Source organism: Mchenga conophoros, linkage group LG6, assembly GCF_057382185.1.
Source record: "Mchenga conophoros isolate Kocher_MC1m ecotype Shallow Benthic linkage group LG6, M_conophoros_male_GT1.1, whole genome shotgun sequence".
Taxonomy (NCBI): Eukaryota; Metazoa; Chordata; class Actinopteri; order Cichliformes; family Cichlidae; genus Mchenga; species Mchenga conophoros.
In genome coordinates, this window is record NC_140531.1 from 18,314,323 (window position 1) to 18,341,613 (window position 27,291).

The window sequence follows — 27,291 nt, forward strand, 5'->3', positions numbered from 1 at the left end:
CCAACGCTGTTAGTCTTTACTGAGGAAAAATGTAAATTGGTGACGCTCATTGGAAAACGTTCCCCTCTGTACTCGTAGGAGCCATGTACCCCACCAGTATGCGTATAAATGAGGAGGGCCGTCTCGTTGTCAACTTCAAGACCGAGGCACGCTTCAGGGGGCAGTTTGTCATGTCTCATCCAGGTATGCATGTACAGTGTACACACCCTAAACCCATCTTGTGGGGTCATTCTGTACAAGCCGCCTCCGATTACCCTGTGGTCCACATCCTGTCGTTATCTATTTATGGAGTTCCACCTCAGGGGTCTTCCTGTTTGAAAGACCCAGAGGTCATTCAGCAAATGTCAAAATGACCCAACAGCGTTTACTTTTAGGCCGCAAGTAGCACAGGCAGTGTGAAAGGTCACTCTATAAATAAGTAGACACTGTTACTAGCTTAGGTTGGGCAAATTGCATTTGTGAAGATTTATGACTGTATACATGTTTGTTTTCAGGAACCAGCGTGTCATCTATGGTGATATGTGCTGACCACTCTGGGCTGACGTTCACTCTAGCCCTGGTCAGGACTGAGCCTACATACAACCAGCCCATGCAGCAGTGGAGCTTTGTCTCTGATTTTGCTGTGAGTCATTTAACTGTGAAAGCATCCTTCAACTGGTAAAGAAATAGCAAACCAAACAGCCCCATTCCTCAATGTCTGTCCAACCTCTAGGTACGAGACTACTCCGGGACTTATACAGTGAAGCTGGTCCCCTGCATTGCATCACCCAATGGGGAGTTCAGCATCCCTCCTGTCTGCCACCCAAGGGAGCCGCTTACTTTTGATATGGACATTCGCTTCCAGCAGGTTAGAGCTGATCGCTCTTAAAGGCTTTTTCAGTGTGTTGTATTTACACTATTTATTGCCTTTTTAATGATCCTTGCTCGGCAGGTGAGTGACCCGGTGGCAGCCGAGTTCAGCCTCAACACACAAATGTTCCTGCTGTCCAAGAAAGAGCTGTGGTTGTCCGATGGCTCCATGGGATTTGGAGAAGGAACCGATGCTGCTTTTTCAGAAGGTACTACACTGCTGCCATCTAGTGGTGTTAAGTAACATCACAGTGGGAAACCATGACCCACAGGGAATGTCACGTCATCTGTACTTCAATTCAGGCTCCATGATTTATGGCCGTGTGATGGTGGATCCAGTCCAGAACCTGGGTGACTCCTTCTCCTGCAGCATTGAGAAAGTCTTCCTCTGCACCGGAATGGATGGTTACGTTCCCAAATACAACCCCACTAACAAAGAGTATGGCTGCCTGGCAGACGCACCCTCTCTACTGCACAGATTCAAGATCCTGGTATGATGCAATAGATCACAAAGTATGATTGGATACTGTGGAAGTGAAAAAAGTAGATGGGGTTTCTGATTTTTCTGTGTGTGTGTGCCGTTCTGCAGGACAAAGCCCAGCCAGAGACTCAAGCTACATCATTTGGTGACGTTTCTTTTAAGGCCACACTGGCGCAGGACACACCAGGAGCTCTGTCTTTGATCAGACAGCCAGGCACTGACGGCTTCACACTGTCTTCCTCTCCACTTTTTCAGGTCTGCATTATTCTCAGATACAATATGTTCATATATGGAGGCCCAAAACTGAAGAAACAAAAAAACCATAAATAAATGAATAATTTAAGTAAATATGGTGAAAAACATAGACATGCTTTTCCATGTTGATCCTTTGAATGACAGCACCCTCATGTTAAAGTAGAAATTGATCAAAATTGATAAAAATCAATAAATACACATAACGTAATAATACAAAACTGAATTTTAAGTGGTAATGATAATAAATATGGGAATTAATGCAAAAGCGATGGAATAAACTAGCACGGCCTGCAATATTTTTTCAAATTCTTCTTTTCAAAGTCTTTGTTTCGCATTTATCAAACAAAATTCAATCAAAGACACAAACTTTGGTTACCATAAAGCTACAAGCAACATATGTTAAATGTGAAGGGTGAAACGAATTTAAATGGAAATATAAATGTTTTTAAAAATATTTTGATATTAATGATCGCTGTATGTGTGACAATGTTTGTGCAAAGTATTGTTGCGACTGGCCCACCCGGTAAGAACGAGGTAGGATACTTACAGACATATGTGCGTACATATGCTACAAATATTATAGTAGGATTAATGGTTGTACATTTAATGATAAAATACTTTATTTATTATTATTATTATTAAATATTTTTTGTTTGTTTTTTAAATTTGGCACTTCTGGTCCTCCGTAGTTGTTTTGCACAGGCCCAGACTTAAAGAGAATTACACATCTTGTGCTTTCAGGTGGCTGCTGGTCGAGAATGGTTCATCCACACCATCTACACTGTCCGCTCCAGAGAAAATGCCAACCGCAACATTGGCAAGCGCAGCGTAGAGTACCTCCATCACAGCATCTTCTCTGTTGAGCAACCCCGCTCCTCCACCCGCCACCGCCGTGCCGCCCCCTCTTTCTCCGCTCCTGCTGTAGCCCAAGACATCGGTATCGAAAATAATCGGGGCACCAACATCCAGCACATCGCCCTGGACCGAAGAGACCGCATTGTGGTCAGCCAGCGCCAGCCTTGGCTCCCTAATCGTGACAGTTTCTTAGAGCGCCCCCTGCTGGAGAGTTCAGGCAGAGAGCCGAGTGATACTTCCACTATACCTTTGCTGGTGGGCGTCGCAGGCCTGATCCTCCTCACCTGCCTCATTGCCACCGTCGTCATTCTCCTGCTCCGGCGCAAGAAGCGTGAAAAGAAGAGCCAGTACCCTCCTTACGCCACCTCCTCTTCTTCAGCCTACAACGGCTACAGTCACAGCCCAGCAGGCATGTGGGGTGGCTCAGACAGCTCAGAGGTGTAAATGTGGGCCCGGCTCCAGTTCAAACATCTGTCCCCTATTAAAGGGACTTTGATAAGTCTCCTCCACCAATGTGCCTTCGATGCCAAACTTGTGTAGCACTGAAAAGAGCCCAGAACAGTCTGTGGACAGCAAAGGATGTCAGTACTCGGGGCCCACAGGCAGTGAATGCACCAGAATAATGAGGCTTGCTGATCTCTGATAATTGTTTGTCTTTAATTTACTGTACGTTCGTGCCTTTATTACAACCTATGCAGGATCATGGATATAAGTAGAAGCCCCTCAAAATATATCTGTTTCATTTAGGTTCCAAGTTGTAAAATATCGCTCTTTATCCAGTGTTTGCAAATGCATGTAATGTAACTCGTGAGTAAATGGCATCCTTGTTTAAATCTCATAAAAGCAAATTATTTTCTATTCAGTCTTTTTTTTTGTTAATTGCTGTATTTCACCATGTTCATTATGTTTTTTTAGTGGAGAACAAAAAGGGCTGAATGTTAGTCAAAACTGAGCTTAATGAATGATGTGATTCTTTTTCCTTCTATAAGAAGCCTGCAATACTACTACTGAGAAGAGTACTACTGTGGTGTCACTGAAAGGGATTGTAAATGTTATTTTAGTCTTTTGAAAATGCAGAAATCCACTTTTTTTTTTTACATTTTCTAGATAAATGTGGCTAAAATCAGATGCACACCTATCCGTGTACATATCAATGTAGGACTATGGGTAAAAGGAAAAAAAGTATTACTACACCCTGGTGAAACTTGAAAAAAGAAAAATCTGTCTGGTTTGTTGATCAAGGCCTGAAAACAAGTGCAGTATAAAAACTATACTTTTTCCTTCTACAAGTGACAGCATATTTTAATGTGCCAACTATTAGTAGACTTTTATGGCTTATTAACTTTGTGAAAATTTTCCAAATACTGGATGTATGTAAACTTAAACTGCCAAACTGAAAAGAAATATTTTATGAACGTGTCATTTATCAGCTTTTTTGTTTGTTTTTTTTAAAAAAAGGGGGGAGATTTATTTGCGATGCTCAAAAAGACATTTTCTACAATATAAGATACAAGAACAGATGTTTTCTTAAAAATAAAAAAGGGTACATATTGTTTGTTTCAAGCAATGGAATGTGGTACAACCAACAGGCATAAATACACATATTTCAATTAAGTACTAGTAAAAAATAAGGACTAGCAAACAAAATCTAACCCAGCACAGCTGCAGTGTTTAGGTAAGTGACAAGGCAGGCTTGTAAAGAAACACTTCCTAGAACCTAAAACAACCATATCAGTCCGTCAGGGATTTTACACAGTACATTATCACAGCCTGCAAACAAACACAGACACTAGGACTAATGATAGCTGGCTGCCGTCTTTAATTCTGTTAATGCGGGTTTTTCCAGCAGCTTCACAACTTGAGCTTTTTCCTTCGTCCTCGACCGTCTGGAGTTCCCTCTGACTTTCGTTTCTGCGCCTGGGAGGGAAAAAATGGATTAAAAAAATAATAATAAAAGGATGTTGTCCTTAATAGACAGCTTAAAATAGTTTGAAATGTTTATTATGGGATGAATTTGTAGCTTACCGAGCCGGTCTTTGGGCCCCGTTTCTTCTTTTCCGCCTTCTCCCTCTCCTCCAGCTCCATGTTCTCTCTCTCTATCAGGGTGATCAGGGTGTTGCATCGCCTCTGGAGCTCCTACACGATAAATGGGGGGAGAAAATAAAAATTGCATTTTTAATTATTAAAACAATTTTTAAAAAATGTTTAAATAACAGAAGGAAAAAAAACTGAGAAATAAGAGTGAAGTAATCCAAACTCACCATTGCAGTCCTAGATTTGAGGAACCAGTCGAAGCGGAACTGTGGTGAGTTGCGGATGCACTGGCGGAGCTCGTCGTACACGCTCTCCTTATCAAAGCCAAGCTTGTGAAGCATACAGATGAGGAAGCGGTCTTCCTCCTCTGTGTAGTTCTTGCCTTTGTTAGTCCCATAGGAGATACGGAGCTGATGGAAAGGAGCCTTGTAGCGGCCAATCTAAAGGAGGATTTGAGAAACACATTGAAGGATAAACACAATGCTGAATGAGAAATCTACTCAGCAACTTGCACTACAAAAAGAATCTTTTTTGGGGTTTTTTAGAAAACATACTATATGATACGGGGCCGATGGCGCGATATGGCAGCCTGGCTTCTGTCAGTCTGCCCCAGGGCAGCTGTGGATACAACTGTAGCTGCCTCCACCACAGTGTGTGTGAATGTGACAGTGAATGAATAGTGGAATGGTAAAGCGCTTTGAGTGTCTAGAAAAGCGCTATATAAATGCAATCCATCATTATTATCATTATTATTATTATTATTATTTCAAAGTTGACTGACTGCTACCTTTGAGTCCAGTGCTTTCTTGATGCTGATCCTCCTCTGAATCCTGGCCTCTCCTCTTTCTATCTGAGCCATGATCTTTTCAATATCCTGCAACTCATTGCAGCGCTCCCAGAATACAGCTGCAGGAAAGGACACGAACATGAAGTCACACAATAAATCAATTTAAATATCTGGGTTTGCTTTCGACAGAAGAAAAAAAAAATCCATTACCAGAATATTCCATGACTTCCTCCGGAGTTTTCCCCTCAACCTCTCTGGCAATGTTCTCAATATCATCTCTCCCCCACTTCTCGTTTGCTTTGATGAATTGGTTGAAGTCACGTTTGTTCCAAATAGTAAATCCCTGCGACAAGCGTACAGTTGATCCGTTAATGCACAATTTAGAGAAATATGCAAACATTTCATTTCCTGTATATCAGCCACTGGCTGCAAGTCAACAAGAAAAATAATCCACCTGTTGCAGAAGGGTTTCCTTCTCTTCCAGTTCCTCCTCTGTGAGGGCCTCGGCCTCATCGATCTTAGCCTGCTCCTCCTTCTGGACCTGAGCAGAGTTTGGTATGTCTGGATTGCGAGGAACCTTAAGAGACAAAGCCACAGATCCAGTTAGAGTCTTCTCAAAAGACAACAAAATTTGGACAAATAGGAATGTGTCTGATCTCTTTGAACCTTATATCCAATGGTCTTTCTGTAGAAGAGAATTTCCTTTTCTAGAAGCTCAAAAAGACGTGGAGGGAAGAACTGGAAGTCCTGCACATTTGGCTGCTTAGGCGGACGAGGAGCCTGGCAAAAAAAAAAAAAAAAGGCAATCCAAAATAAGTAATAGGGACATGCACAACTAGTCACCTAATCATCGCTATTGTCACTAGTCTGTACCAAACGTATTCATTCAGTCTAACTGATTTACAATTGATACTCAATGCAGTAAATCAGCGGTCCCCAACCCCCGGGCCTCGGACCGGTCCGTGAGTCGTTTGGTACCGGGCCGCGAGAGTTGAGGCTCAGGTGTGAAATGTATAGTTTTCAGGGTTTTATCGGTTTTCAGCGTTATTTTGTTATTATCGTTTACTCTGTTTTCCTTGGTCTTTTCACGTGTGTTATGAATAAATTTTCTTTTTTCGGTACAGGTACTAGTTTTATTTTGTTGTATTTATCCGCGACACCTTAAAGGCCGGTCCATGAAAATATTGTCGGGCATAAACCGGTCCCTGGCGCAAAGGTTGGGGACCGCTGCAGTAAATGGTTGTTTCCTAAATGTTATGCCGCCACCTGCCACCAGTTGGCGCATCACTGCTGAGAAACGCCATTAATCTAGGCCTGATTGTTTTAGTAATAGTATAATTGTTAGTTTTTCGTGTTAGTTCTTTAAAAAGGTGAAAGACTGAGATCACAGATAAAACAATGTTTTGTAATAACATGTTTTCATATCATATTTAAGATCAGTTTATTATACGTGTTTTTCTTAGTTGCCTGTTTGGAGAATACAATGCAATGTCCATAATGCACAATGTAAGGTGGCACACAGTTAAGCGACATGATTCATTATTGAAGAATGTGATTAATGGTATCACATGGTTTTCTTTACAAGGCTTTTGACATTGTATATTAAACGGTTAACAAATTTAACTTAATAACTGAATGTTTCTTAGTTTTACACTAGTTCACTGGACTAATTTGAGTTTTTCCTTGTTTAGTCATCAAAGAACTTAGTCAAACCCCCAATAAATAAACATTAAACATCCTGATGCTTTAATAGATTCTGTCTGTATGATGTTTGTACAGTGATGGTTTCCTACCTTTGGTGCTTTGGGCTCACTGACTCGCAGAGCTTCTCTGAAGTAGGCATCCACCGCGTAATTGGCTTTCCTTTCTCTCTTGGGCGGCTCGATCCAGTTTGTAATGACCTGAACGGAAAAATGAAAATCACAAGCTAAGGATTTAAGTCTTTTCCCAAAAGAAAGGCAGTCCCAGATTATAAATACCGATGCTGGCCAACCTATTTACCTTCTTCTTCTCTCTGTAGTCCTCTCCTTCGAAGGTGTACACGCTGGTGTTCTCCGTGTCCATGGTGAAGTTTCTCAAAGAGCTCTCGCCCAGCGATGACATTCTCTCCTTCATCTCCATAGTCTGGTACACAATCATTTCAAAGTGTTTGATTTTTTAAATTCACACAATAACTTTCGATTGATGCTTTTCAGCTAATGCAACCAGACTCACCTTCCTTTCACCTCTCTCCAGGATGGCATCGATGTCATCATCTGTGATCTCGCTCTCTTTGGAAGCAAACACATGTGTGGCACCGTGGCGGATGATGGAGAGCATCTCATCCTTACCCAGTTTGTTTGCACTCGGATCCACAAGTCTCCCTATTTTCAAAAAATAAATAAAATAAAGTTTAGTTTATTTCGCAATTTCCAACAAGTACCACTATGTGAACTTCATATTTTATTTCTTAGCAGCATGCAGGACACTAAAACAAGTTTAAACAGGCTGACTTTAAGTGAGATGAGTTACCTTGCTGGATGACGATCGAGTCCAGGCGCAGTTTCATCTCGGCCCTCTCCACAATCCTCTCCTCCACTGTGTTTTCAGTGATGAAACGGAAAACTCGGACCTGCTTCTGCTGACCAATCCTGTGAGCTCGGTCCTAAGCAGATGAAAAAAAACAAGCAAACAAAAAAGTCAGGTAATCTGACCGAAACAATCAAGTTCATTGGTTACACTCATGCTCAGGTAGATCATCATATTAGACTACTAACCATGGCCTGAAGATCGACTTGAGGGTTCCAGTCTGAGTCGTAGAGGATGACTACATCTGCTGTTGCCAGGTTAATACCCAGACCTCCAGCCCTGGTGCTCAACATAAAGATGAACTTTGAGCTGTTGGGCTCATTGAAAACATTGATGGAGATCTGTAAATACACAAACACGTGAAAATTAAGTGCTTTTATAGTCACACTCTCAATACCAAACACTCAGGAATTGCTTTTGGTTATGGAAGATGACAAATCCACATCTCACCTGTCTCTCCTCGTGTGGAGTTTGCCCATCCAGGCGACAGTAACCGTAGTTCCTCCACATGCAGTAGTCCTCCAAGATGTCCAGCATCCTGGTCATCTGACTGAAGATGAGCACACGTGAACCTACAAAACAGGGATGTGGAGACGTTAAGAGACGTAATTAAAACAATTTTGCAATTCTACCAGCATTTAAAAATGTATATGCAAACGGGAGCATGAGCCCTCCCGCCAGTAATAAAGAGATAACTAAAATACTGAACAAAAAGAATCCACACACCCTGCTCTTTTAGCTTGGGCAGCAGCTTGTCTAGCACCACCATCTTGCCGCTGTTCACCGCCAGGTGGATGTCTGTTGTGTACGGTGGGCCGGGCTCAGCCCCATCAAACAGGTAAGGATGGTTGCAGCATTTCCTCAGCTGCATGAGAACGTTCAGCAGACGCATCTTGTCCATTTTACCCGCCGAGTTCAGAATGTCGATGTCCTTCATCAGAATCTTTGTGTACCTGACGGGTAGTAGCACACAACAACTTAAGTTCAGCATCCACAAATACAGCAGGGGAAAAACACAAAAACAGCTCAGGTCTTGTTTTATAGCAAGTCCATTTTAACTGGGGATGCTTACCACTCCCGCTGCATCTTACTCAGGCCAACATAAATCTTGATCTCCTTCTTGGGGAGCAGAGTTTTCTCCACGTCTGCTTTGATACGACGAAGCAAGAAAGGACGCAGCACCTACACGCAGGGAGCGCATTAACCCAACTGAAATATAACACACCTTACAACGTACAGCAGCGTGCTGGATAGTCGCATTAAATACATACAGTGTGAAGACGTTCAACCAACTTTTGATCACCCAGGCAGTTATTTGTGTCAAACCAGGAATCAAAGTCCTGAGAAAAAAGAAGAGAAATTAAATTGGCACCTTAATACAGAAACACCTCTTCTCTAAAGCGTTTTCAAGACTTCTTCTATAAACTACTGATTTTGTGGTTTTCTATAGAAATCCTACTTCTGATGAGTTGAAGACATCAGGCAGCAGGAAGTTCAGGAGAGCCCACAGCTCATGGAGGTTGTTTTGCAGGGGTGTTCCAGTCAACAGCAAACGATTGGTGGTCTTAAATTCACGCACAATTTCTGATAACTATGGAGAAGCAAAGAAAACCTTAGCGATCTGACCATCTCACAGTACTAAAGGTTAGGTGGCTGACATGTGTAACTATTTTGTTTCAGCAGCTGTCTGACCTTTGACTTCTCGTTCTTGATCCTGTGAGCCTCATCAATGACCAGGTATCTCCAGTTGAATTTTTTGAACACCGCCTTTTCAATGATGAGCATCTCGTAGGATGTCACGCACACATCCCACTCTCCAGGCAGCAGCACATCTCGGATCAGGGCAGTCTGTCATTGAAGCAGAAAACTGTTTTTACCACCAGAGTTCTACAGATTAATCTCATAAATATGTGTCTACAATACATAAAAAAATAATAATTTTAAACCAGAACAATACATGAGTGTTGTCGGTTACACAATCGTTTCCTGTGTCACAAACAACAAACAATAAATTATTATTCAAAAATAGATGTTATTACCTGTTATTTTAGCAATCTAAATTGCAGTCATAAAAACCAACTACTAAGAGCCTACCTCCCACAACGTATGGCATAAGGACTTTTTAAAGACTGAATTAAGACATTAAACAACAATTAAGGCCTTATTGTTTAGATTGCAGTATTTAACACCTTTTAAAACTTTTTTAAATGCCTGTGGGAGTCAAAAAACAAAAACAAAAAAAACAAAACAATATGGAGTCCACCAAATAGAACTGGTGAAGGACAACCAAAGCATCTGAAAAAATGCTTTGATTTTCACACCATTGATACATTTTTGACACAGCTTACCCGCTCATCTCTGTCTCCGATCAGGCAGACAGCACGAAGGGAAGGCACCCATCTCTTGAACTCATTCATCCAGTTGTAGAGGGTGGACTTGGGAACCAGCACCATGTGAGGACCAGGGATGTTTCTGTAGTGCTTCATATAACCCAGCAGTGCAATAGTTTGGAGAGTCTTACCCAATCCCTGACAATAAGAAAAGAAAACATGAATGAAGAAAAAAAAAAAAACAAAAAAAACATTATGACACGATAAAAATATCTGTAATTTAACTCCATGAATAAGTAGAAACGTGAAAAAGTGCTGACCATTTCATCGGCGAGGATACCATTGATTCCATTCTCGTACAAAGAAATGAGCCAGTTCAGACCACGGACCTGATAGTCCCTCATCTTCCCTGTTTTCACATCTACATTACAGACAAGAAAACAAAATTCTGTAAGAATTGTTTTAATTTTGTTTTGCCTAATAAAAACTCCCACCACTAGGGGGAGTGCTTCTGCTGCCTCTTATTGGGGCAGTAATAGATCAACAAGTGCAAGTCAAGTGAAATTTGCTTAGGAAGGCTCCTAACTGAGTGAAGTGACACAGATGAGCTGGCTGAATTCTGCTAAGTACAAAGACAATGTGCTTCAGTGCTTCCTTTATTGGCTGTATCAGGATCAGCCACATACAGTGGGGCAAAAAAGTATTTAGTCAGCCACCGATTGTGCAAGTTCCCCCACCTAAAATGATGACACAGGTCAGTAATTTGCACCAGAGGTACACTTCAACTGTGAGAGACAGAATGTGAAAAAAAAAAAATCCATGAATCCACATGGTAGGATTTGTAAAGAATTTATTCGTAAATCAGGGTGGAAAATAAGTATTTGGTCAATAACAAAAATACAACTCAATACTTTGTAACATAACCTTTGTTGGCAATAACAGAGGTCAAACGTTTACTATAGGTCTTTACCAGGTTTGCACACACAGTAGTTGGTATTTTGGCCCATTCCTCCATGCAGATCTTCTCGAGAGCAGTGATGTTTTGGGGCTGTCGCCGAGCAACACGGACTTTCAACTCCCGCCACAGATTTTCTATGGGGTTGAGGTCTGGAGACTGGCTAGGCCACTCCAGGACTTTCAAATGCTTCTTGTGGAGCCACTCCTTTGTTGCCCGGGCGGTGTGTTTTGGATCATTGTCATGTTGGAAGACCCAGCCTCGTTTCATCTTCAAAGTTCTCACTGATGGAAGGAGGTTTTGGCTCAAAATCTCACGATACATGGCCCCATTCATTCTGTCCTTAACACGGATCAGTCGTCCTGTCCCCTTGGCAGAAAAACAGCCCCATAGCATGATGTTTCCACCCCCATGCTTCACAGTAGGTATGGTGTTCTTGGGATGCAACTCAGTATTCTTCGTCCTCCAAACACAACGAGTTGAGTTTATACCAAAAAGTTCTACTTTGGTTTCATCTGACCACATGACATTCTCCCAATCCTCTGCTGTATCATCCATGTGCTCTCTGGCAAACTTCAGACGGGCCTGGACATGCACTGGCTTCAGCAGCGGAACACGTCTGGCACTGCGGGATTTGATTCCCTGCCGTTGTAGTGTGTTACTGATGGTGACCTTTGTTACTTTGGTCCCATCTCTCTGCAGGTCATTCACCAGGTCCCCCCGTGTGGTTCTGGGATCTTTGCTCACCGTTCTCATGATCATTTTGACCCCACGGGATGAGATCTTGCGTGGAGCCCCAGATCGAGGAAGATTATCAGTGGTCTTGTATGTCTTCCATTTTCTGATGATTGCTCCCACAGTTGATTTTTTCACACCAAGCTGCTTGCCTATTGTAGATTCACTCTTCCCAGTCTGGTGCAGGTCTACAAGACTTTTCCTGGTGTCCTTCGAAAGCTCTTTGGTCTTGGCCATGGCGGAGTTTGGAGTCTGACTGTTTGAGGCTGTGGACAGGTGTCTTTTATACAGATGATGAGTTCAAACAGGTGCCATTCATACAGGTAACGAGTGGGGGACAGAAAAGCTTCTTACAGAAGACGTTACAGGTCTGTGAGAGCCAGAGATTTTCCATGTTTGAGGTGACCAAATACTTATTTTCCACCCTGATTTACGAATAAATTCTTTACAAATCCTACCATGTGGATTCATGGATTTTTTTTTTTCACATTCTGTCTCTCACAGTTGAAGTGTACCTCTGGTGCAAATTGCTGACCTCTGTCATCATTTTAAGTGGGGGAACTTGCACAATCGGTGGCTGACTAAATACTTTTTTGCCCCACTGTATATAACATATTTGTTATTTGCTCATGCTCAGTGTGTGCTTTGAGTCCCCATAAAAACAGGTCTTTACTTACAGGAGGGAGACTCGTCAAAGCGAGTGCACACATTTGTGGTCTTTGTGCTCTCATTAAGAAGCTCTTCATCCTCTTCTTGTTCCGTGCGACGGTGGCGGTTGCTTTTAAAAAAATAATAAAAGACACAGCGTTATAAATCACAATGGGAGAAAACTTTCTAAATGGAGGAAAAGAAACTGTTCTGTAGGGATAGATACTCACTCTCCAGCTGAAAGCAAATTCTGTTTCTCGTCCTTCTTGATACGAGGACGTCCCGGTTTCATCTTGAGCGGTGAGGTGGGGGTCTTCTGTGCAGCTGGTTGGATGAAATGAGCAAACAGCTCTGTTTGCTTCAGCAGATACTCAAATCTGTTGGTCCGGTCTGTTTGCTGCATTACACAGAAAGAAAGTCCCATTCATCTTCCGACCCAGGAGTACAGTGGTGAGCCATGTAATGATGGAAGAGAGGACTTACCACTTTCTCCTCATAACCTGGAGTAGAGTCTTTAGTTTTGGAGGAAGATGAGGAGGAGGAGGCATCTTGTCCATCAGCACCTGCATCTGAAGAGGACTCTTTTCCAGCATCTGAAGAGTCAGACTTCTCCTAAGGGAGTGTATGGTGAAAACAAACCAGTCTTAGTGGATGTCGTCCTTATGTTTACAACAACAACAACAACAACAACAACAACAACAACAACTGATAGGAAGAGATGAGCTCACTGGACAACAACAACAACAACAACAACTGATAGGAAGAGATGAGCTCACTGGCTCAAAAACAAGCCAAAGGGCAAACCAAAATTTCAAGGTGCATCGGTATTCACATTTGCAGAAAACAGGGCATGTATTGACTGAAATACCGTCAGTTCTTCTTCTAATCATATACTGTCACGGGAAGGTACTTTTGATAGCACATTTGCGTCACAGAATAAATCAGTCTCTTTTACCCCTCTGCTATCAGACGTGCTGAGAAGTACCAGTAAATTTGTGAATTTAAATCTCTATTAAAAGAAGATGAGGTGATAATGATAAGACTTTTTGTGGAGAAAATGCTTCCAATACAAAGCAAGGACGGTGTTTTGGAATTTCAGCTTTCTTTATGTGGGATTTTTATATTGATAGAAGTTTCAAATCATTTTTTGGCCGAGTTGTACGCAGCCAGCGAAGCAGCATCCTTCCCCGGTCACAACAGCCATTGCTACGCGGTCTGCTCCGAAAACAAAGGAGCAGACGGTACAGCTGAGAGGACTGCTTCTGCCCCCCCAATTTGTTTTCACGGGGTTTTCTAAAAGCCGACTCACTGTTATAAGCGTCCCACTGAGTGAACCAGGTCTGAGAGCAAGCATAGAACAAGTAAGGACTTCTGGAGCGATACGAGACAGGCAGCTAGCGGGGCTAAGCTAGTAGAGTGGGCGCTCATGAAAACGGCTGGCCTCGCTGCTGCGCTGGTGGATCTGGCTGTTGTCTTCGGGAGCTAATGGTAGCGCCGCTGCTAGCTAACTGACAAACTGAAAGTTTCACACAGTTGATTTCGAAAAATGCCTGAACAAGAGATGGACCTTTTCAGAGTTATACATTCGTGTGTCGGCTTTGTGAGAAACGAAGTCAGCGTCGAAAGGATATAATTCCCATTTTGAAACATCTTACCTCCGCTCCTCCGGCGTCTTCAACTTCAGCCTGCTCTTCCCGCTGTTCCACGCAGTTTGCGCTTTCGGACATTTTTGTCGATTTTCCTTTTCCGTTCAGGTATATCGTTTGTTATTAGGTGACTTGTGTGATCCCGTTTAAGAGCCGTTGAGAATTTTCGGAACTTCCTCTAGGTAAATAAGGACAATCCTGTTGTTTTTAATGAAAGACACACCGGTTGGTCGCAGGCAGCACGTTCGCGCTAGCAAGATTTTTCTCGCGCACCCGCGTTCACATAGTTACCGGGTCTGAGCGCGCTATCGCGAGATTTTATTATGCTGCCTTCGCAGACTGTCGAAAGTATTTGTTTTTGTTATGGCTCATATGACAGCTTCCAGTCATCTCCAAGGTTACTATAGTTAACTAAATCTAAACTAAAGCCTTTAAAAAATTAAACTTAACTAAAACGATTTTTAAACTGCAACAATGTATAGGTTAATATGATTAGTTTTAGTATTTGCTGGTTTAGTAAAACACTTTTATTATAACTTGATGGTTTTGCTGCTTATTGAATCTCTGGATGTCAGCAAGACCGGGACTCACCTTCTTTTAAAAGTTTTCTTTTTTATTGAAATACCTTTACTTATTGTTCTGAATCTAGCATCTGACATATGCCCTCCATGCAATGAATAATTAAAAAGACTAACACAAAAACTATTAAAAACAAAAATAAATAATGCATTTTCAAAAACATTTTAACCAGACCTGACATATATATGGATACATTGATATGTTCCTTGCACTTCCAAAGTTACATGCTTTAATATTATAACTCATTTCTGAAGCCAATGACACTAGCATCACCCCTCTAGGAAGTTTGATGGGTTTCACTGATTAGAGAAAAGACATAGCCAAGTCAATATTTGTGATTGATAGGGTGAAATATTATAGTAAAGTAATATTTCAGTCCCACTTGTGTTTCCTAAAGTAACACGTTTTCTGGGAGTGGATGATGCAGTCATCTATGTGCTGTAGAGAGCTTACTCCCCATTTATAGAGTAAGAGCTGCACTGTGAGGATAAGCTTCTTTGATTTATCAAGTGCATTTCATACAACTCAGCTGCTGCTGCTGAGGGAAAAGTTACAGGAAATGTCAGCAAACACATCAACCATCTCATTGATTACCGACTGCTTGACAGAGAGACAGAGAGGCTGCAGTATGTAAGACTGGGCAGTGCTCAGTCTGATTTGTTGATGTGCAGTACAGGAGCTCCACAGGAGACTGTGCTGTCTCCACACCTGTTCACTTTGTACACCTCAGACTTTCAGTACAATTCTAGGTCATGGAACCTTTAGAAATCCCCTGACAGTTCTGCAGTGAGTAGATGTATTAGTAATGGGCAGTAGGAAGACTAGTGAGCACTATAGTGGATGCCTTTGTGGAGTGGTCTGGGAGCAATCATTTGCTTCTGTATGTGAAAAAGACCAGGGAGGTGTCCCTTGGAAGAAGATGGCTACACAGACATACATGCACTGTACCTGGGTGTCAACATGGACAACAGGCTGAAATGAAAGACCAACACAGAGGCTGGGGATGAGCAGGCTCTATTTACTAATGGAGTCAATGTGTGCACCAAATGATGGAAATTCTATGTTACTCTGCTATGGGAAGCACAGTGTACTCAGGAGTCTGCTGGGAGAATCATTAAGGCTCAGGGACTGTCTGTAAACTGGACACATTGAAGCTGAGGTGGAGAACAAACTGTTAATACCCTTACCGGAAAGGCATTTAATCTATTATTATTATTAGTAGTAGTAGTAGTAGTAGTATTAAAAAACGCAACAAAAAAACCCCCCCAAAAAAACAAAGATGTACAAACAAGATTACATATCCTACTGGGCCGAGAAGAAAATGCCCCTATCTCTTGTTAAATTACACATGCCTAACTCTTCCATTCGTATAACAAACAACATCTCCTTAATTCAGTGTGAAAGTGCAGATGGATGCAAAAATTTGAAAATAAAGTCTTTGATAATCACAATTCCAAGATGCAGATCAATCTGAATGTTAGGTGGAAGCTGGGAGGTTTCCATCTTTTCATGATTTTTTTTTTAATCGTAGCGTTATCCCAAAAAGGGCAGATGAACGAGTAGTGGTTGAACGCAACACACGAAGTGTACAATAAAAGGATAAAGGTTCTCGAAAATGCTCGCGGAAACGCAGCTTCGTTTAACTGGAAGCGTGTCAAACGGCCAGCAGCGCCATCCGTGGAAACCCACACGACTGACCGTTACACAAATGTAACAAAAGCGGAACAGGCAAAGTTAAGAGAAAAATAGCTTCACCCCAAGGGTCCTACCACCGTCTCTGTCCATAGGAATGACGTCGCTGTACGGTTAATCAGCTGTTTCCGAGCGAGGAAATGGACCAAAATAAATACACATAAAACTGTTTTATCTCTCTGAAGACATTTAGCTCTGACCGACGGCAGAAGCTACTCTGGTCGGACGCTGTTGACATGCTTTATTTGGGTAAGCACACATGTTGGATTATTTGAGTTACATGATGGCATTTATGCTAAGTCAGTTTGTAGGCTAACGGCAGGCCTCTTCGGCTGTTTCTTTCTTCTTCTAATTTTTTAAAAAATTCTTTTAATTGTATTTTTGTTGGGGGCAGTTTGTTAGTAAAACTGCCGCTATGGAGAGGTCAGCACTGTTTCTCAGGTTTAGTTTTAACGCTCATTCTAGCCGTACTTTAGTTTCTAGACATATAGAAATATCTGCTAACTTTACAACTAGCTTTAGCAAGCTAGTCGGCTATCTGTGTGTATCCCCCACAGCAGCAGCAACACAGAGCGGCAGGAGTCATAGATCATAGGCAAAACACGTGTGAAATAGCACATAGTAATGTAATGTGCAGTCTTCAAGGCAGATGGACAATACATTAAATTTGTTTTATTACGCTGAACTTGAAAAAAAATGTATAGCAAAGTCGTGCGTTATATTTAGTGACAGATCCACTGAAACCACTTTAAATGCCCCCCTTCCCGTTAAGGTAAATAAGTTCAACTACACCTTTTAATCCGAGAGGTATCTTAACAGCTATATCGATATCTACATCGATATCTTAAAATAAGTGTCTTTCGTTTTTACTACACGATAAAGAAATGCTACGGTAGTAAATGAAAGAAATCTGTCAGCGCCGCTCTTTGGGCGTAAATTTTAAGAAATTTGTAAAATTACGGAAAAAGTCACGGGATGTCATGTAGATCGCGAAAAAGCAACCGTTCTGTCATTTAATTGTTAACTACAGTATTACTTAATTATTTTTGGTGTAAAGTTGTAAAACCTTTAAAAATACAGTTAAATGTCCAAAATGCACGCCTTCAATCCCACTTCCCAGAGCCATCCAGGGGGCCCCATTGGAGTCTGTGCCTGGCCAATTGTAACCTTGCATTTCTAATTTTGTCTCCCAAACTGCTCAACATGAGCGGTGTTGCTGATATTGTGATTTCTAATCTAATAATTTTACTGTTTACACCTTTGCTTTATAGTCATAAGTCAAAATGTTTTCTGTGACGTGTGTGATCACAAACAAAAACTGTGACAGAACAAATGTTCAGTGCACCATTTAGTGTGACTGCAGATGTTTTCTGACTCTTTTTTTTTTTTTAATGGTTCACCTAATTACTTTTTCAATTCTCCTCTACAGATCGACATCATGGACAAGATTTTGGAGGGCCTGGTGAGCTCCAATCACTCTGTTCCAGTGAAGAAGGCCATTGTGAAGAAGGTAGTGGAAGCAGCTGAGAGAGAAGTGACAGAGGATCAGTGTCAGGCACTATTCACACTCACCACCCGCCTCATCTTGCTCGGTGAAGATGCCTTCCAGAAGCAAATTGGCTCCCAGGTTCTTGAAGCCTATGCACGCTACCACCGCCCAGAGTTTGAGCGTTTCTTCAGCAAAGACTTCGTCCTCAGTCTGCTCCAGCAGGGCTACGGCCAGCTGGACCGCAAAGACCCCGCCATAGTAGAATACATTCACTGCTGCCTGCGGTTGCTCATCAGCTGCCCATCGGTGCTGGAGACTTTTAGTGTGATCCAGGTGGAGGTTTTAAGGATGGTGTGTGAACGACCTGATCCCGCTTTCTGTGCCCGCCTGAGCACTTTGCTGTCAGACTTTGTGCAGTGCATCCCAAGAGATAAGTCGGGTATTCTGTTCTGCCAGCAGCTGGTGAGGACCATCAGTTCCTTCCACTGCTTTTCTAGCCAAGAGCAGGAACTGAGAGAGTATGTTGGTCAGGTGACGAAAGTTAGCGCGCTGCTACAGAACATCTGGAAGGCTGACCCAGCCACGCTGCTGCCCTCACTCCAGGAGGTCTTTGCTATTATCGCCTCTACAGGTAAGACTCTTTGATTCCATATAAATTGTGCCTTAAAGGAACAAGAAAGTCATTTCATACGTGATTACATTTTTTTAAATGGGTTCAGTTTTGAGACATTTGTTGTTATAGATGCCATTTAAAAAAAAAAAAGAAAGGAAAAAAAAAAGAAATACTCAACATAAAGAGCAAATTTGGATTTTGTTAATAGTAGCGTTAAGGATGGGCATTTCAAACAGAAATATTATTTGATATTTACATCTCTTCCCCAGAGATTGCCCACAGCTCAAATGCTCTTAAATGACTTTGAATTCAGCTGTTTATATTTTCGACACACATTTGAGTGGGCTTCCCTGGCATACTGCCATCCACCAATTAATGATGCTGTTGGGTAATGCCCGTACTCTTATTCTGAAAGTTCAGTCACAGCAAACACGCTAGTACCAGCCCTTCCTGTCTTCTACCATCTCCTGAGAGGTTCATCAGGCTACTGTTGTGATACCCATCCCCCAGTTTGATAGACTAATGATGTGCTCCTGAATAAGCCTGACTTTCTGAGTTCCCAGTCAAAATTTGAATCTCAAACTCCCCCTTTGATTTGCTTTTGCCACTTGCGAAGTCAGAGTAGTAACCTGGAGTTAACAAACATGGTGGCACTAAATGTAAATAGCAGGAAAATCATAAAACTTTTCATTTGTACTGCCACTGTTATGTATTTGTGACTTACTAAGTAAGCTAAGCACAGACCAGGCTCTAACATGATTGTGCAGTGGTGTTTTAAGGTAGAAAAGAGCAAGACTTTTGCTCTATTGCTATTGATTCCTGAATAGCTTTACATTGCTAAGAAGCCAAACAAATCCTGGTTTGTTTGTTTGTTTTTTGTTTTAAGTTGTTGTTCTTTCTCGCTCTTTCTGGAGCACGCTAATTAGGGAGGGACTTTTGAGTTGCAAGGTATGTGAAGGGCAGTATAACTGTCTTGTCTTGGACTTCAGCTAGTAATGATACTCTTTGATCTGCTCTGGATTTTTTATTGAGAGCTGGAGGGGAACTCCAACCAGAATCTGCAGCTGGTTGAGTGCTGGTTCATTTGCTGCTACACTGTTACCTCATCTAGGCTCCAGAGCAGAATTAGGAGTGCACTTCAGATGGGTGGAGTATGAGCCCATCCAACTGAAGAGAAGCTCAGTGGAGAGACAGCTAATACTTACTGTCATTTATTCTCACAGTCTGTTTAGCGTGATTTATTCTTGTTTTTAAGAAAACGTGTGTGCGCCTCCTTGAAGACGCACACCCACTCTGCTGAAGCTACAGCTCTTAATCATTTCTGGAGTTGGTGGGTACAATGACCTAGCCACACAAAGTATTTGTTTTAGTTTATTTAATAATTTACATCTTACATTGTAAAATCATGGTTAGTCCTAATTTATGCACTCATATCAACTGATTCATTTATTTTTTTTTTTGAAGTATGGAAGATCAAAACCATCTCCAACCCTAATAAATAAGAGTGATTTACAAAATGCATGAAAAGTATATTGATTTTTTTTTTAAGTCACAGAAATTTTTGTTTTAACTTGCTTATGTGATGATGGTTTTTAAGTTTTTCCAGTTCCCCACTTCCCACTATTCCTTTGTGTATTTGAGATATATGAGACTTTTAGAAGAGTGAAACTGCCCAAAAAGTATAAAGAAAAAAAAGACTGAGTGTATGTGTATACACACACACACACACACACACACACACACAGTCTTTTTTTTCTTGGGCAGTTTCACTCTTCTAATAGTTGAGAGAGTTTCAGCTGAAGTCAAAGTTGCAGTAGCTGATGGTAAATGTTATTGATGTTCTGGGTTTGAAGCAGGAAATTGTTTCAAATATTATATGGACAGTATGTGTTTGAGCTCTGTGAGCAGATCCGCTTTGGATTGAAAGGTCCCTCGGCCTCCATTTTATTGATATTGTTCAGGCGAACAGTGCCCCTGGAATGCTTTCCTAATATCCGCAGAGCATCCCCCCTCTTCATAGAGGATGCATAAAGCACCATAGATGATTGTGATCGTGTTTTCATGATGATAAACCTCTACTTTCATATTGTTCAACCTTAGTGTTTGTTTCTTTTTCTATTTTCTCTTACAGACTGTAAGTGTAATTTGTATCCCAACACGTGTCCGCTGGAACACAAAGAAAAACTAACATTATGTATTTGATTATCGCAGACCCTTCCTTTGACCCAGCCATTGCACTGGCCAGCCTGGTCCAGCATATCCCTGTCCAGATGATCACAGTGCTTATCAAGAGCCTCACCACAGACCAGAACGTCAGAGACGCAAACATGACTAAAGCACTCTGCAGGTGAAATTGCACACTGAGCTATTTGAGTTCAAAAGAAGTGCCACAGTATTTAAATACAAGAATAGAATAATCCTTTAATTGTCCCACAAGGGGAAATTTGGTTGTAACAGCAGCCAGAAAGACACATACAAACAAACAGTACACAGGACACAGAACAGAAACATACACAATTTTTCTTACATATTTACATATGGACAATGGTTACTATAAACAGAGTACTGTACAACTGGAGAAGTACAGTTTTTAGGATGCATGTATAAATGGCTTGAACATTATCTTAACTGAAAATCTGTGGATCTATTTAATAAGAGTGGGTGGGTTTGTTCCAGTCATTTGCTGTTAACATATCCTTTTTCTGTCCATCTAGGATGATTGACTGGTTATCTTGGCCTCTTGCCCAACATGTAGATACCTGGGTCATCGCTCTGCTGAAAGGCCTGGCTGCTGTTCAGAAGTTCACTATCCTCATAGATGTCACTCTGCTTAAAATTGAACTGGTTTGTAATGAGAACTCTTCAATGAGTTTCTAATAGATGGAAATTGTGTGCATTTTACTGAAGCACCTCTATAAATAAACATGTTCGCAACAGATGATTTTATTTTATTTTTTTAAACTCCACCCATAGGTATTCAGTCGTCTGTGGTACCCCATTGTGCGTCAGGGGGCGCTGGCCGTGCTCTCTCACATGCTGCTGAGTTTCCAGCACTCTCCCGAGGCCTTCCATTTGGTAAGGGGGTCTCTTGTGTCCTCACAGCCCATTTCCCTCTCGTATGGCCACTTTATTGGTTTTCTCATTTTCGTCTCTTCTGGCTTAAATTACTTCAAAGCTGCATAGACGTCTTTTCCCAGAACTCTGGGCTTGGCACCACACTCTCACTAATGATGTGTGAAGCACTTAAATGCAGAGCAATAGCCCTTGAATTGGCCAATTTCATTAGATTCTAAAAACATGAATAGGCTCAAAAATACTCTGCAAATGAGACCTCTGTGGGGTTTCTGATGTGCAACCACCCCGTGGCTCACCGCACCACAGATATTTATGATTAATGTTAGCTGTACCTTCTGCTGTTTTCAGCGCTACGGTGTAGTCAACATTTTTCTCTTCTCTTTATTCCCTTCTCTCTCTTAGGTTGTTCCACATGTAGTAGATCTAGTTCAGTCCTTAAGGACAGATGGGCTTCCCACTAGCAAAGCGTTCCTGCTGCAGTTCACTGAGCTCATACACTGCATGATGTACCAGTACTCTGGCTTCCCTGACCTTTATGACAACATACTGGAGGCCATCAAGGTAACCAAGTGGGGAGAACACTTCTTTCTGTAGTTGGATATTTCAACGATAACAAAACACATCAGGTCCATGTTTTATTTATTTGGATCATTATAAATGAAACATGATATGCAATGAGGAGCTTCAGTTAGACTTTCTGTTACTTTTACTTTGCATTTTTACTGTGTTAAAAACGTCTCTTTTCTTTTCAGGATCTACCAAAATCTGCAGAAGAGAAGATCAAACTGGTGTTGAATCAAAGTGCCTGGACGTCTCAGTCCAACTCGTTTGCCTCTGGTCTGCTGAGGCAAGCTAAGTCTGAGACGGGCAAAACAGGCTTAGTCAACTTGGGGAACACCTGCTACATGAACAGCATCATCCAGACCCTTTTTATGGCCACAGAGTGAGTCTTTTAGACATAAAATCTGTAAAAGCAGGTGTTCTTGTTGTGAAATGAAATATGAAACCAACTTTTCTTTCTCTTTCTTCAGTTTCAGGAGGCATGTTTTATCATTGCATCTAAACGGTTCCAACACACTAATGAAAAAGCTTCAGCTTCTCTTTGCTTTCCTCGCACACACTCAGGTTAGTGTTGCCCTGTTAAGTAGCAATTACAAGCATTGTTAGTGGAGAACTACAGCAGCAGATATTAACGTGTTTCATTCATTTGTGTTTATCTGTCCTACAGAGGGCGGCCTATGCTCCCAGAAACTTCTTGGAAGCGTCCCGCCCCCCCTGGTTCAACGTGGGTTCTCAGCAGGACTGTTCAGAGTACCTCAGATTTCTTTTAGACAGGTATTTTAAATTAATAGCTTGTCAATCATTTGCATTACTGAAAGCGGAATGGAATAAATGTTAATGAATATAAAGCATTGTGAGTGCTAACTACGTATGAATACTGTTTGTAAACTGTGTTTAAACAAAGACATAGCCGTTGCACTAATTTGTTTGATTTTTTTTCAATAAAAAGCTGAGTGTTTTCTGATCCCAAGGTTACACGAGGAGGAGAAAACCCTTCAGGCACTGGATTCAGCTGAACCAAAAGCTGCCTCCCCAGCTGACACGAGCTCCAAAGACCCTGCAACAACGTCTGCTCAGGAAGACAATGAACAGACCATTTTGCCTCTAGCAGAGGCCAAACCTGGAGATGACACAAGGACTTTGATAGAAAAGATGTTTGGAGGGAAGCTAATCACGAGCATTTGCTGTATGCTGTGCAACTGCATCTCTGAGAAAGAAGAACCTTTTACAGACCTCTCTTTGGCCTTTTGTCCAGGTACCACTTTACAGGATGGCCCTCAAACACAGAGGCAATCAGAAGAGCCCAAAGCTCTCTGTCAGGGATCTGTCAATGGTGGCAGCGAAGCTCCTGAGCCAAGCTCGGCCAAAGCTCCAGCTAGCAATGCCCATTTTGTGCCAGTAACAAATGAGCCTCCTCTCTCCGTGCCTGACCTGGTGAATTATTTTCTGGCTCCGGAAATCCTCGACGGAGACAACGCCTATTTCTGCGAGAAGTGTAGCTCCCTCCAGCGGGCAGAGAAGACCATTAAAGTGGTGTCTGCCCCTGAATACTTGATTCTCACTCTGCTGCGATTTTCATATGACGCCAAATGCCATGTCCGTAGGAAGATTCTTGATAATGTCACCATCCCACCGCTGATCAGACTTCCTGTACATGACCCTTCCGTACCTACACAGTGTTCTTCTTCTACCTCGTCTCCTTTGCAAGTGGATTCTCCTGAGAGCAGCGAGAATCTGGCCAAGAAACTCAAATCATCGCAACACGATGAGGAAGAGGAGAAGGCAAGGATAGATGGAGCAGAGGAGATGAGCAGGGCGATTCAGTCGGTCCCCTATGTCCTCAGCTCGGTCGTAATACATTCTGGTATATCGTCAGAGAGCGGCCACTATTACTCTTATGGTCGTAATATTAATGGAACAGATGGGGCACAGCATCCAGACAACCAGTACAGCATCAAAGAGGATTTAGGGAACGCCCAGGCCGAGTCCAACCTCTACACCTGCTCAGCTCCCTCGCTTCCACGTGAACAAAGCGAAATGCTGCCTAATAGTAGCCAGGAGGCAAAAGATTGGCTGCTCTTCAATGATAGCAGAGTAACATTCACATCTTTCCAATCAGTGCAAAACATTACTAATCGCTTCCCCAAGGACACCGCTTATGTGCTCATGTACAGGAAACAGGAGCTACCAGGGCAAAGCTTAAATGGGGGACTAATGGCAAATGGAATGAGACTGAGTGCCGAGCCTCCTCTGCAGAAAGAACTACTGGATGCTATTATCAAAGACAACAAGCTCTATTTACAGGTACGTTGGGTTGAACACATGAAATGCACTTCCATATACTGGTGTTCAGTTACCCTTTAAAACTGTCACTGCCTATAAATTCAAGTGTGAAGCGATTAGCTCGTATTAAATCTGTGGTTTAAGAACTCTGAGGGTATTTGGATAGAAATTGTGCTTATTTTGCCTGTTTTACACAAACATGACTTAAAGCCTCATTAACACTAACACTTCTAAGAATCGAGGTTATAAAAGTCAGAGAGTCACCGAGGTGGAAAGAGGTGAAGGGAAAGCAGGCCGTGCTTTTACGGATAACTTGGAGATGTAGTGTGTAGGAGTTTTTTATTTGGACTGCACATCTGAACTGTCCTGTTACAAGATGTGAAGAGTAATTTCACGAGTCATTGAACTGTGCTCCATCGAGTTGACATTCCACCACACTTTTTTTTTCATTACAACTGCAGTAAATCTCCTCTAGGGGGTGCTATAATTACATGCAGCGAAAGCTCTGATGGACTTTCAAGCACACGCAAACTAGCGTTGCTTCTTTGTCACAGCAAAGTTGAGTGCTGTTTAAGCTTAAATATAATCTCGCTTGGAAATAACACTTCTCTCCCCTGCTTGCTGTCATTAGGAGCAGGAGCTCAGCGCTCGGACCCAGGCTCTTCAGGCCCCATCATCCTCCTGCTCATTCAGGCCCAACGGTTCAGATGACAATAACCCACCGGGGAGCTGCGGCCCATCTGGAGGAGGAGGAGGAGGAGGAGGCGGAGGCTTCAATACTATTAGTAGACTGGTCTTCTGAAAGAGAGAGAGGCATAAAAATGCTGCAGGAAATCCAGATGAACTGGTGCTAAGGGAGTTCTGGGCTCATCCCACAGGACGCTGAATCTTCTCACTATGTATAGCAAAGGAGGAGCACTGAAATGATCTAGCAACACACATCAAAACTGGCTCTGATTCTTCATTTGATTTTCTTTAAATCTAAAAGTTTTGGTTAGTCCTCATCTATGATTTTTCTTTATTTATTTTTGTGATTTGAAAACATTGTAATCTCCTGTTAATCCTACAAATGTCAAAACTCGGGGTGGCTATTACTCACTGGTGCAAATATATTTCTGTCTCAAATGAAAGAATTTTGGCAGGATATGATTCAATATTATACAAACGACTTCAGATTAATCTTCTAATAAACAGACAGAAGGCATTCATCTGTTGGAAATACAGATTTGTTTAATTTTTATTTATCATACTTTAAGTTTTTACTTGCAGCTTATTGTGAGCTGTGGTATTTTATTATTGAGGATATTGTGCCTGGGATCTGTACTCTGTTTCATACAAGACATGCAATAAATGTACATATGACTTCAAATAAAAGAACTTCAAATTGATTACAGTATTGACTTGTGTGTATCTATATAGATACACACGTGTGTGTGTGTGTGTGTGTGTGTGTGTGTGTATATGTATATGTTTGTTTGTTTTTTGGTTTTTTTTTCTTTTTGCCTGTCCCGTTTGGCTCTTTTGCCATCAGAATTGTTGTCTAAAGGCAAAGAAAGATGCCCAACGGATTTACTTTACCAAATTGACCATCCCAGCCTTGCCGTAATGGTCCATTTGATTCACCTTTTATTGTTTATTTTATTTTCACTTACTGAATACGGGACAGACTTGACTGGGGGAAAGAAGGGGAGAAAGAAAGAGGGAATGAGAAACAGCTGAGAAGAGGGACGGGGGAGAAGGGCAAAAACCAACAGAATGAGCAGGAAAAAAAAAAAGAAATAAAAAATGCATATATCAATCACCTGGATCACCTGCTGAGAAAGAAAAAAGAAAACAAGCAGAAGAGAACAAGAGTAATAGAATAAACAGCATCACAATGATATATGGGAATATGACAGTAAATACTAAATGTTAAACATTATTGTGCAGCACATAAGATCAACAGAACACAGTGTGCTTTGAGGTAGGAGCCAAAAAGGGTGTAGTTTGTGGGTGTGATCACCCGTGTGTACACCTGTGAGCATGGACGCGCTTGTTTTTTTTTTGTTTTTTTTTTTTTTAAAGGTTCCTTCATGTAATGATCTGCTAGAGGGTGTGGGGGGGCCACAGCCCTGTCCTCCAGGGCATGAAGCAGGTATGGAGGAGATCAAAACTCCAGACATCCAGAGGCCCCCAGAACACAAGAGACCAAGGAAGACCAACAGAGGGGCAGCCGCGCCACTGTCCCAGAAAGAGCTGAGGAGAGTCCCAGATGAGGGCTCACTCAGCAGCCGCGGAGCAGAAGCCAGGGGGAGTTGCAGTGACGCGCCTGTGAGCTCCGCCGGCAGTCAGCCGTGCCTGAGTGACCAAGCCCCAGGCCGAGAGGCCGGGGGCACCCCACCTCCGAAGTGGCCCGAGCGAGCACCAGGCTCCAGGCCCCGATAAGCGGCCGCCAAGGAGTGAGCCGGTGTGTACCTGGACGCCCATCCCCGGACACAAAGAACCACCAACGCACCGATGTCTGAGGGAGTCCGCCACTGAAAGGGGGAGTGGTGGTAGGGGGAGATAGGCCTCCAAACCTTGGAGGGCCTGAGATGTCCCCAGAGAGGTGGCGCCTGACACCCAACCTGACATATAGACACAGACATACAGGCACACACATATACAAACATCCATTCCCACCCTCATGCTCTCATATGCACTTACTCCACACTCAACCAACGTGGAGACAGACATAAAGTGACGCTGTATACACGATCACACTCCCCAAGCGTCCTCTACAAACCGGGTCTAGGTACCCTTGCCCCTGGAGGGGGGAACTGCACCCAGACCCAGGTGGTGTTACCCTTTTCCCTGCGGTGGGGGGAGGCAGACCGC

At 42.3% G+C, this 27,291-nt stretch overlaps 3 protein-coding genes across 3 annotated transcripts in view; 2 read left to right on the forward strand and 1 right to left on the reverse strand.

The window, feature by feature from the left end:
• The window catches only part of frem3 (Fras1 related extracellular matrix 3), a 31,471-nt gene extending 27,811 nt beyond the window's left edge, over positions 1–3,660 (forward strand). The window contains exons 18-24 of the mRNA XM_085276573.1: positions 79–183; positions 495–622; positions 713–847; positions 932–1,058; positions 1,153–1,340; positions 1,439–1,585; positions 2,327–3,660. Of these exons, the coding sequence (XP_085132699.1) occupies positions 79–183; positions 495–622; positions 713–847; positions 932–1,058; positions 1,153–1,340; positions 1,439–1,585; positions 2,327–2,884 (1,388 nt within the window). The 3' untranslated portion in view covers positions 2,885–3,660. The remainder of the gene's footprint in view (positions 1–78; positions 184–494; positions 623–712; positions 848–931; positions 1,059–1,152; positions 1,341–1,438; positions 1,586–2,326) is intronic.
• A 582-nt stretch (positions 3,661–4,242) lies between these two features.
• smarca5 (SNF2 related chromatin remodeling ATPase 5) lies at positions 4,243–14,436 on the reverse strand. Its single transcript, XM_085276574.1, has 24 exons — positions 14,153–14,436; positions 12,981–13,109; positions 12,728–12,894; positions 12,527–12,627; positions 10,480–10,580; positions 10,178–10,357; positions 9,522–9,677; positions 9,289–9,420; positions 9,101–9,169; positions 8,902–9,011; positions 8,556–8,782; positions 8,280–8,401; positions 8,018–8,170; positions 7,773–7,905; positions 7,476–7,624; positions 7,263–7,385; positions 7,055–7,162; positions 5,928–6,041; positions 5,716–5,838; positions 5,472–5,604; positions 5,262–5,380; positions 4,702–4,914; positions 4,466–4,576; positions 4,243–4,357 (listed from the first exon to the last, which is right to left on the reverse strand). The coding sequence occupies exons 1-24, from the start codon at positions 14,222–14,224 to the stop codon at positions 4,292–4,294; spliced, it is 3,111 nt and encodes a 1,036-aa protein (XP_085132700.1). The 5' UTR covers positions 14,225–14,436; the 3' UTR covers positions 4,243–4,291.
• Positions 14,437–16,310: 1,874 nt separating this feature from the next.
• On the forward strand, positions 16,311–25,823 carry usp38 (ubiquitin specific peptidase 38). Its single transcript, XM_085276576.1, has 11 exons — positions 16,311–16,663; positions 17,844–18,534; positions 20,728–20,863; positions 21,231–21,360; positions 21,490–21,591; positions 21,994–22,152; positions 22,344–22,534; positions 22,623–22,716; positions 22,820–22,926; positions 23,124–24,456; positions 25,067–25,823. The coding sequence occupies exons 2-11, from the start codon at positions 17,853–17,855 to the stop codon at positions 25,235–25,237; spliced, it is 3,105 nt and encodes a 1,034-aa protein (XP_085132702.1). The 5' UTR covers positions 16,311–16,663; positions 17,844–17,852; the 3' UTR covers positions 25,238–25,823.
• The last annotated feature ends 1,468 nt before the right edge of the window (positions 25,824–27,291 follow it).

Excerpts from the sequence above, each read along its gene's own strand:
- usp38 (XM_085276576.1), top strand. The coding sequence starts at position 17,853 with ATGGACAAGATTTTGGAGGGCCTGGTGAGCTCCAATCACTCTGTTCCA. Across the intron at positions 21,592-21,993 it reads CTCCCGAGGCCTTCCATTTG|GTTGTTCCACATGTAGTAGA; the intron begins GTAAGGGGGTCT and ends TCTCTCTCTTAG. Across the intron at positions 22,927-23,123 it reads CTCAGATTTCTTTTAGACAG|GTTACACGAGGAGGAGAAAA; the intron begins GTATTTTAAATT and ends TCTGATCCCAAG.
- smarca5 (XM_085276574.1), bottom strand. The coding sequence starts at position 14,224 with ATGTCCGAAAGCGCAAACTGCGTGGAACAGCGGGAAGAGCAGGCTGAA. Across the intron at positions 5,381-5,471 it reads GGAAGTCATGGAATATTCTG|CTGTATTCTGGGAGCGCTGC; the intron begins GTAATGGATTTT and ends CCTTTCCTGCAG. Across the intron at positions 4,915-5,261 it reads AGAAAGCACTGGACTCAAAG|ATTGGCCGCTACAAGGCTCC; the intron begins GTAGCAGTCAGT and ends ATCCTCCTTTAG.